Source organism: Pelodiscus sinensis, chromosome 23 (assembly GCF_049634645.1).
Source record: "Pelodiscus sinensis isolate JC-2024 chromosome 23, ASM4963464v1, whole genome shotgun sequence".
In the NCBI taxonomy this organism is placed as follows: Eukaryota; Metazoa; Chordata; order Testudines; family Trionychidae; genus Pelodiscus; species Pelodiscus sinensis.
In genome coordinates this window covers 17,624,317-17,635,454 of record NC_134733.1, presented here as the reverse complement: position 1 = coordinate 17,635,454, position 11,138 = coordinate 17,624,317, and the positions used below count along the sequence as shown (strand labels likewise).

Here is an 11,138-nt window from a genome sequence, read left to right as displayed (position 1 = left end):
TAAACCATCTTGTTAGTCTTTAAAGTGCTACATTGTCCTGCATTTTGCTTCCGCTCGCGAATGAAGTCTCTGTCTGTCCCCGCCCCCTTGCCTATGACGCGTGCTGGCCGGTCCTCTGGCTGCACGCCTACGGCTGGCGGACCTCCCTGGGGGTGGCGCTCTCTCATCCGGGCCTCCTCTCGATGGTATGCGGAGGCCTCCGCTCTCGCGCGGCCTCTCTATGGTTAGGGGGAAGCAGGTCGACGCTGCCCCTGGTGACACGTCTCGGCACCGCCCGTCGTTGCGCTCTGGCCGCCATTTTATGTGAGCCGCAGCCGGAGCCGGACGGCTGGGACCGGGAGCCACGCTAGCGGCGGAGGGGAGCTGGGCCTCTTCCCCGCCCCGCCATGCCCTCCTCGCCGCTCCGGGTGGCCGTGGTGTGCTCCAGCAACCAGAACCGCAGCATGGAGGCGCACAACATCCTTAGGTAACCGGGGCCTGGCCGCCACCCCTCCCCGCCCGCCCCTTCGCGCCCACAGGGGCTGCCAGGTCTGCGGCGGGGCCCGCCCGCTCTCCGCTGAGCCCCCAACCGGGAGCCACCGGGGGGGCGGGGGCGTAAAATCCGCCCGGCCCCGTGCGCTCCAGAGCCGAGCTCCGCCCGCTTCTCCCTGGGCCTGGCCCCGCGCGGGAGTCGGGGGGGGGGGGGAGAGGAGGGTGACCCCGGTCTCCAGCGGGGCCCGCCCCCGCGTTGAGCTGGTGGTGGTGGTGGTGGTGGGGGGGGTCGGCTTCTTCCTCGAGATCATCCCCCCCCCAGTCCCGGGCTGGGTGGGTGCCCGAGAACCGCCCTCCACCTCCTTGCGCAGGAGTCCAGGCCCGCTCCCGGCTAGAAACACCCGGGCTGAGGCCGCCCCTCTGGCCGTGCGGGGTTGACGCCCGGGCTCCGGCGGAGCATGAACCCACGAGCCCCAACCGCCGCCTTCCTCGCAGCTGATCCGGGCGCACCCAGCGCCGTCCCCAGGCTCCAGCCAAACCGGCGGGCTAGAGGAGACCTGCACCGACCGCTCCGCTCCCTTCCCCTTGGAGAATATGGCCGCTCGCATAGTCGCTGGTGCAAGTATCAACTCTTCACTGAGTTCAGAGCGGGGGGAAGGAAGAGCAGGAGGGGAAGTGATTAGCCAGAAAGTGTGGTGTTGACTCTCCCGTGTTTAGCACAAGGACGTACCCTACGTCTCTCTTGAATCACGTGAACGGACAGATTAGGAATAAAGATTTAACACGGTTTTTAAAGTACAAATGGCACGTGAACAGTAAAATATCCCTGTTGTGGCAGCCATCTTGGTGCGAGGCAACATAGCCTGTTAGTAATATTCAAACTCATTGCGAGAGTTACTGAGACAATAATATCGTAAGCGTCCTGTTGTAAACAATCACTGCATTTTCTGTTGCTAAATGATATACGTTATTAAAAGTGAAGGAATTTAAAAGATGCAATGTACTTTTCACATTTTGCTGTTTTTTTTGCTCTTTGTATTTCTCTCAGCTCCTACAAGAGAAACGGATGAAGTCACTTTCACTTTCAGGTTCCCAATGCTGCAAGTTCTGTTGGGATTGAAAAAAAAAGTTTCTTTTGGTCTTAGATCTTGTAAAGAAGCTTTTTAGCTTGCTAGCACGAAACTTAGGTTTTAAACAATACAAGTTACTAGTTAACAACCCATTTAAAATTAGTATTAAATGTCTACAGTCTGGATAAAAAAATCTTATACTAATATTAAATCAGCTCTCAATTATGAAAATCATTTACTATTTCCATTTCCAAAATGGCAGATGAAATTCAGTGTTGATAAGTGCAAAGTAATGCATGTTGGAAAATATAATTCCAGTTGTACCTACAAATGATGATGTACAAATTAGCTTATCATTCGAGAAAGATCTTGAAGTCATCATGGATAGTTGTCTGAATACTCTGGCCCAATGTGTAGCAGCAATCGAAAAAGCTAACCAAATATTAGGAACAATTAGGAAAGGGATGGATAGTGAGACATGGCATTATGATATTTTCTGCTTTGAATACTGCATTCAGTTCTGGTTTCACATCTCAAAAAAAGTCAGAATTGGAAAAACTACAGAGAAGGGCAACAACCATGGTAATAGGTATAGACAGCTTCCATGTGAGGAGAAATTATAAAGGCTAGGACTGATTAGTTTAGAAAAAGAGATAACTAAGGTGGGTATGGTAGAAGTCTGTAAAATCACAAATAGTGTGGTGAAGATGAATAGGGAAGTAATTAGTTACCGCTTCACATAACATATCCTGTGGGCATCCAATGAAATTAATAGACAGCAACTTTTAAACAAATGTAAGAAAGTGTTACTTCACACAATGCACAGTCAACCCATGGAACTTGTGTGATATCTTGAAGGCCAAAAGGGTAACTGGGTTCAAAAAAGAATTAGATCATTTCCCAGTGGATAGTGCCTTCGATGACTATTAGCCAGCATGGTCAGGGATGCAACCCCATGCTCTGGGTGTCCCTAAACTTCAACGGCCAGAAGCTGGGACTGGACGACAAGGGTGGACCACTCGATAATTGCCCTCTTCTGTTCATTCCCTCAAGCAACTGATATTGGCCGCTGTTGGAAAATGGGATACTGGTCTAGATGAACCATTGGTTTGATTCAAGATGGCCATTCTGATATTCATTTGTGCTGTTTTGCTTTTTACACATTACTAATGTGGACAATGGAAAATATCCATTTTTCTAATGAACTTCAATTTGTGGTTTTTAGGCTCCTAAGTCAGATGTAGAAAATGCTCACTTGATCATCTAGTCCAGCGGTTCCCAACCTTTTCCAGACGGGGACCCATTTTGACAATTCAGGAAGACTTGGTGACCCAAGACAATTCAAAAATGGGGGGGAGGGGAGACGGAGACACTTGGTGACTCTTTTGAAATGTAATGGCGACCCATATTTGGGTCCCGACCCATAGGTTGGGAAACCCTGATCTAGTCTATCTTGATAATGGGGAATTGTGCCCTACAGTACATGTTTTACCAAAGCTCACTGCAACTAAATATTGTGGCAAATAACATGGGGAATCTTTAAATTGAACAAAACTTTTTATTGAAATATTAAATTAGCATAGAGGCATATAGAAACTTTATAAAATGCAATATAAAATACAAAATTAAGTTTTATAATGCAGGATACTGTCCTTTTGAAACAGTGAGCACTGATATATGAGACAAGTATAAAAATACTTTAGTTTCCTGAAATGTGGTGCTCTGAAGGATTGTAGAAGTTCATTCTGTTTGCAGTTTATTTTAAAATATTTGCACTGAAAAACAAAGAATACAGTTAACCCTATTAAGGGTCTTTTCTTAGTGTTGAGGAAATTTTACTAAAATTCATATTAAATATTGTTTATACTTATTGCAAATTTCAGTATTCACTCATAGGCTTTACAGTGTCTTCTAAAATGAGTACAGATTTTATTTAAAAATTAGATTTTTTTTGTTTGTTAATCTTCTCACTTTGACAATGTTATTTATTCTAGTCCTTTAGTTTGTGGATGAAACATTTGTCACTACTGCCATAGTCTTAAATTTACTCATCTGCTTGATCAATACACTGTATTTAATAAATCCTTAGTTGAATGTTCCTCAAAAAATGTCCAAACAAAAGAGTTTACTCTGTCTGCATTTCTAAAAAACATTACATGTTCCTCTAATCAGTGCTCATCCAGATGAAATGTATTTGACTTATTGAGTATACACTTTGGTATTAAGCACTATAGAATTTAAAAACATATATTTTGTTAATCTTAATACAAGATTTGTGAGTTTTGACACTATATTTATTGTAATAGGCTCTTATGCTTTATTTTTTAAAAAGTTTGAAATTATCATTGTTTCATACAGGTTTGATATAAAATTGAAATCTTACCCTTGGCTAAAATCTGGACTCAGAAATGCCAGTTCCAGATAAAACCATTTTTCTGGTATATTTTTCCTCTGTCTCCCCAGTAAATCATGCTCTTGCATATAGAAACCTCATGATTTGGGATGATTCCAAATTGATCACATTTTATTTTAAATTCTGCTTCTGCTGTAAGCTCCCATCCTGTCTCTTTATTTAATGGGAGGGGTTAAAACTTAAAGATGCATCTTGGTTTATAGATTTCTCAAATACCTTTGACCGTTATAAAATTCAAGCATAGTGGATTCCATATAGGGTGGGATATAAGACTTAGTTTGGAAACTTAGCTAAGACTTTCTCAGCACAGAGCTGTACAGAATGTCAGTATCACTTATGCTCAGGGCTCGAAAAATCCGTTTATCTCCTTGCCCGTGGCGAGTAGATTACAGCCGGTCGCCCCGTTCACCGGTGGTTCGTGCATGCACTGTGCGGGTCTCGCGCATGCGCAGTGCGGGGCTAGTGAGTGGTTTTCGCTGCCATCATCGAGCCCTGCTTATGCTTTATAGGGACAGCTGTCTATGTCTTCTGTATTCTTTATTCTCTATGGATGCAAATGTACTCCAACATCAAACATTAATGTCTGGTTTTTCAGTGGCTTTCTCAATGTTCTGACATAGTCCTTTATCTATTTCTTACTGCAACTAAATTTAAACTTCTTAAAACCACAGCACTGATACAAAAGCCATACTCCACATATGTAGCATGTTGAAATATAAAACCATACACAACCCTAGAACGATATTGATTAAATAAAAAATGATTGAGTCTCAAAAGTTGCCACACCAGATACCATTCTGTAACCATCCTCAGCCACACCTGACTTATCCTGTGTTGAAATTATGGTTTTCACTTGGCATACACTACAACATGACACATTGTTCTCTTGCATAATATTTTATGCGGTAATACTACATAAAACTAGTTTAGCTATGGGAATTTGCACAGTGGATGATGGTTCCTTTGCATATATGTATGTAATAACATTCTCCTATATTATGCTTACCTTTACACTTTCGGATCAGGAGAATAAAATACAAAAATCTACAATACACTAATGAAGTCAAGATCTTTGGGGTCAGTTTGCCATTCCTTAACTGATTTAAGGTTGTTCAAGAACAGTAGCCATTTAGGGAAGAGAGAAGAATAACTTTGACTTAAAACTTGTTAGTGGAGACTCCTAATGAACATGTATTTCTTCTAGTTTAAGAAACTGAGCCATTTGTGATGTAACTTTGTATAGAAGCAGTTCTTAAAAGCCCCAGTTAGGACTGGAGTCACATGAACTTGTAAAATAACATTTCCTGCAAGTACTTTGAGTAAAACAATGGAGTCTAGCAATGGTAGAAGGGAATGGGAGAGAGGATGAAGGTAGCAGTAAAAAAGTTTCATCATGGTTCTGAATCCTCTAACTTTTTTAATAAAAATATAATGAAATATCAGCTGTCCCTTGAGTTTGGTGATAGTATGTGAAACTGCAATAGATTAAGATATATAAAGCAGACATAGAACCTCTGCACTGAAATGTTTCAAACTTATATTTCCTTTTATGAAAACACATTTAAGATGGAATCATTGCCAAAAAAAAAAAATTATGTAAATAAACAAAGTTGTATTTTACAGCTACAGTCTTCAGGACAGCAGGGTTAATTCATTACTGAAACCATTTTGTAAATCATATAATCTCAGCATGGCAGTTTGACTATATGTTTGTATATGCTAACAATAGGAATGAATGAAGGTATAAGCCAGTGAAGGGGAGTAAAAGGCAGCCTGAAGTTTCTAGTATGTAGGCATAATATAGGAGCTATAGCAATTGCAGTTATTTTATTGCAAATTTATACAAGCGTCACAGTCCAAATGTTCTTTGGTCTTCACTTGAGAGTTATAAATTCATTTACTGAACCTAGTGTCTGTTTCTGGGCCAACAATATGCTCTGCCTATGTGGTGGTCAAATTAGGAGAATCACTGGCAGGTTCAAAAGTATGGGAAAGTCCATTTTCCATTGAGACCTAGGGAAATAACATATACCTTGAAGGTAACACAAGACAGGACAATGAGCAGATCTGAATAGACTTGTACGGTGCATTGCCCAAAATTGTAAATTAAGTTTGCAGGGAATTGCAATGGAAACTGGATTAAAGGAATTGGAATAAATTTGCAAGATGATATTTAGAGGCTGTCAGCATTAGCCCAATTCTTTAATTTGAGTATGAATGATTTATCTGATTGAAATTATCATTTTCTGTCACTAATTGCAGATACAAGGATTTCCTATTATCAGTACATCTTTTCCAATTTTTATGTAATTATATATTCAGTAGTGCCTTGAAAATACCTTCCTAAAAAGAAATTTACTTCTGAACTTAGTGTAGAGTTTCTATGCCTACTATGTTTACACAGTTAATCTGTTGCATTTTCTGGCTAATGTAACACCAACTCGATCTCTCTTAAAATAGGATTTCTGTATTTATAGCTGACTTGTGGTTTATTCAGAATTTTGCAGCTTTTGAGTGAGGATTTGTGTAAAATTTCATACAAGTTTATTTTTTAGGAAGTTGTGTTGAGAATAAATGTGATGTGAAGTATGTTAATTGTGTGAATAGAATGAGAGTTGAAAGCTTATTACAAACTTCAGTAGTCTTAAACCACGAAGTATGTAATATTGGAGGTGTAACCACATAAGGAACACACATTCAAACAAGTACAAATTACAACAAGCTTCAGTAAAAGTTTCTATGACACTGCTTAATTGGTAATCAGCAACAAAACTAAATGAAGGATTTACTTTTGTCAAATAGTTCCCATTTAGTTTCCAAATGTGTGTTAAACTATAGCTTGAAACCAGCAAGAATGAGCAAATACCAGCATGATTACATTTTTATGTTAACAGAAGTGTACTTATTTGACAGCCATATATTTAAAAAGATGAATATTGAAATTAAGTTGTCCACTTTCTGAAGATTTCAGTGTCAGAAATCAGCCAGCAATACTTTAAAAAAAATGCCCTTTTTTATCTAGCAAATGGAATTTTTAATAGTAAAGTGTATGCTGACTTACTGGGATCCAACTTCAGATTGAACTGGAAAAAGTTATTTAAGGAAATGCTGTTCCTAGTCATTTTAAGAGTGTGTGTGTTAAACTTGTTCAGGCACTGAGCTTTTACTTTTCCCCCTAAACCATGTTGTTGGCATTCAGTTGCAACAAAGCAGTTATTTTACACCTCTTTATTTTATGTTCAGTGTTGGCCATTTGGGAGCGGAATCTCAGAAGCATTTTGAGTTTAAGATTAAGCGGGATTCCTTTTTTAGAGCACAAGCTATATAAGATTCCAGAATAGTAATGTATCTGCTTGAATCAATGTTCCCTCTGTCGTTTTCCATGCATATGTGGAATAAATTGTGTTATGTGCATCGAGGCATGTGTGGCTGTGCATCACCAGTAGAAACACTTGCTGCCAGCTGTGGGCACTCTGCTAGCTTTGGGTACTCTGCTAATCAGTAGCATGGCACTCACAACTCTGCAGGGTGGTTGCCCAAGTGCTCAGCTTACAGAGAGCACCGGACTGGGACCAAAGTTCTTTTTCTTCTGCTTTAGGTATCTCTAGCACCTAAAATTATAAGGACTGCTGTATCTTTTCAAGTGTTAGTGATTAATCAGTACTGCTGCCAGCTATTAAATAACTGGTATGTTCCTAGAAGTAGCAAGTTGCTTTGTATTCAGTGCTTTGAGATGCTTTGGGTGGAAAGTGCTGTGGCCCCAATTGAGCAATGTACTTAACTTCATGCCTAACTGTAAGCATATGATTAGTCCCCCTAATTTCACAGAAACTATATCTCTGTGCTTAAAGCTGGGCATGTGTGAACCGGGGCCTATGTATAAAATTGTTAAACTACGTTTTGGCTGTAGTTTCCTATCTAGGCTCATAACTTAGCATGAATGAAAATTATTTACATAATTACCACATTTGGAACTTTACTGCAAATGCCTAATGCTAAATCATCAACACTGATACGAGATTTGCTAGTTTGCTGTAGATGGCATACTTTGAATTATCTTAATAGTCCCCATATTTTATAAATAATCTTACTCTTACCATGTTACTGCAAGATTGTATAAATTATCCTTTTCTGTAAAGCAGGGGTACGGAATCTACGGACCATGGGCCCAAATATGGCCTGTGGCTTGCCTTGATCCAGCCCATGGGCTTTGCCTGGCAAAGGGGTGGGAGTAGATCTGTGTGGTGTTTCTCCCTGCTTCTTGCTTTTTCTTTAGCCTACCATCTGCTCTGTCCCTGTGCTACTTGCAGGTTCTACCCCATTAATCCCATTGGCCAGGATTAATGATGTGCTGCCATGGGCACAGGCAGATGGAACCACCTGCACCACTACCCCCTTTCCACCCACCCAACATGGGAGCTGTGCCAGGAACCCAACCTGCTCTTGCACCCTACTTCTCTCTTCCTCCCCCCCCCCCCCCCCCCGCCCAGACCTTCCAACCCCAGCCTGCTTCATGGCATCCCCCAGAAAAGGGTAAGGTGCTAAAATCTTCTCTTATGCCATTATCTTTATGGAAAAGCTGTATTGTAAAATCCTACTATTTGATGAAGTGATGTTTGTATTTCAGCTGCATATGGGTGGAGGAAAGAAGAAAGGGGGTGAGGGAGCTCCATTTTATAAACCTGTACGTTTCCACTGATACCGAATGTCTAATTCACACAATTCAGTCATTCCTGATACCATAGTACGTCCTGTAGTGTACAGAATTTATAAATTAGCCTTATTTAATGGAAGGATTTTTTTTAATCTGAAGGGTTCTCATAGGTGATAACTTGTCTTTGTGGACTTTAAAACTTCTTATTAGTGGTTATAGCTGCAGGAATGAAAGTTGGTGTAAATCTGGCATTTACTTCAGGTCAGTTTTTTTATTGCTCATAACTACATCTCAATTATTTTGAAGTATGAGAAAATGTATTTGAATTAGAGTTGGGAGCTAACTCCACTGCATGTGTCTCTTCCCTCTCTTCCCCCCCCCCCCCCCCCGTCGATTAGTTGATTAAAGTTTACATCCCTATCAGCTCTTAATACATTTAAAAGGCTGGCGCGCAGCACCAGATTCCCCCACCCCCCCTCCTGCCTTGCTTCTCACTTTTAAATGTATTAGCCTACCTGCTCCTAATACATTTAAAAAGCAGAAGTGTAGGGTCTGGGACCAGGCACAAGCCAGGAATCAGCTGATTCCTGGCTCACATCTGGTCCCACTATCACCTGCCTCCCTTGCTCCCTGCGGAAGCAAGCTCCCCCGTCTCACCCCCACTAGCTCCTATTGCTCCCTCTTGCTGCCTCTGATTGAGGTGGAAGTGGGGGAGGAGCAAATAGTTAACTCTCATAAGCTTTTGCTTCTTGGCTAGTTGACTAATTGCTTGCATCCCTATTTTGAATGCTAGACAACAGTATAAAAATTGAACATTCATGCAAGAATGAAGGGAGATTGGTTTCAGTTCCTCCACAACACTGCCTTTTTGGGATTCTGCATGTAGAAATATATTGATACAGTTGAAATAAGTTAAAACAGATCTGGGGTACATTAGTTTGAATACAGAAAACAGTTCAGTTTGAATTTAGTCATTAAAATTTCCATCTGTCATGGTTCTCTTACTGTACCTCTTGCCCACTAGAAGCAGTGGAATGAAACTGTAATAATTCTGGGAAATGGCATAGGCATGAGTAGCAGAGGAATTAGCCTCTGCTAAAATGGCAAGGTTTGGGGGATCTTTAAAAAATGAGTCCTCTCCAATGTGGGAAGTCAGGTACTTTTTTTCTACTTCTATCCATCCCATTGAAACTAACCAGGATCACCTTAGTTCCTTATAGTTCCTGTCTTCACTGTGCACAGGAAAAAAAAAAGGTACACTTAGAGTTATTGGACGGGGGTAAAAATATAGGACAGTGCAAAAATGGAAATACAGAATAGAAAATGGGGTAAGACAAATACAGACTCTGTTGGTGGGAGTGTGGCAGCACATTGGAGTTTAGGACAAAGCTTGATCCTTCACAGTCTGTGCCAAGAAGGTTTTTGGAGTAATACAACAGAACGAAGAACTCAGCCCCTAGGAATAGGATGTTAATGGACACTCAGAATTAAATACCTGTATTGTAGTGTTTTGCAATTTGACACTTGGAGAGGAAGGAATTGAGGTGCTGAAAATCAAGTAGTCAAATACATGTTAACATCTGATCTGGGGTTCAGGCCTCTAACTTCAGTCTTTTCTCTTGTTGATAATTGTAATTCTGGGTCTTTAAAAAGCATGCCAGATGCTTGAAATGCCTTTCCAGAAATCACATCAGAATTAGAAAGCTTAGATGCTTTTAACTCTTAGACACCGCTTTGCTCAGATTCCTCACACCTTTTGATCTCTGGCAGTCTAATGGACAAGTTCTTGATGATTGTCATTGTTACAGGGTTTTTTTGTTTTTAATGTATGCTGGGCAGTTTGTCGGGGCCAAAGATGTTTGTGTCACTTAGGTATTTTATTCATATATTATTAATAAATAGCCTCAGCAGGTGGGGTAGGGGGAGAAGAAATGGGTCTGGGAATAGCAATGCGGGGAAGCTTTGTCCCTAGTTTGCTTGCAGGCTCCACCCATATTGCTCCCACTGGCCAAGAATCGCAACGACTGGGAGTGGTGGGGGGCCGTGCCTGCAAGCTCAAGACTACATTGAGCTATTGCACCCATCCTCCCACTCAGAGCTGTACCAGGTAGGTGCTCCGCCCTCTTCCTTCTCCAGCACAGAACCTGCACCCCCAGCCAGCCCACATCTGCACCCTTCCTCCCTCCCAGAGCCTGTACCACCACCACCCCAGCCCACTTCTACACATTGAGTCCCTCATTTTTGGCCCAGCTCCACAAAATCTGCTAGCCCCTGGTCCCCGGAAGTGTTCATTCGGCCTGGGGTAAGCCCTGAGTTTCTATCCTCTCCTCCCAGGGCTGGAGCCTGAGAGGGTGTCTCTTATTTTTCCCTTCACTTGAGGGGTGGGTTAGTTCTTTGCTTCTCATTGGTGTGTGGCCCCTAACTTTTTTTTCCTGTGGGTCAGTGGTCCCCAGCTCAAAAAAAGGTTTCCCACCCCATAGTAGATGCGATAGATCTTGATACAGGTGGTATAATATTTGTAACTACAGAT

General features: G+C 41.7%; 1 protein-coding gene across 1 annotated transcript in view; it reads left to right on the top strand.

The window, feature by feature from the left end:
- The first annotated feature begins 214 nt into the window (after positions 1-214).
- The window catches only part of SSU72 (SSU72 homolog, RNA polymerase II CTD phosphatase), a 65,446-nt gene continuing 54,522 nt past the window's right edge, over positions 215-11,138 (top strand). Inside the window, exon 1 of the mRNA XM_075906504.1 lies at positions 215-466. Coding sequence (XP_075762619.1) covers positions 387-466 — 80 coding nt within the window. The 5' untranslated portion in view covers positions 215-386. The remainder of the gene's footprint in view (positions 467-11,138) is intronic.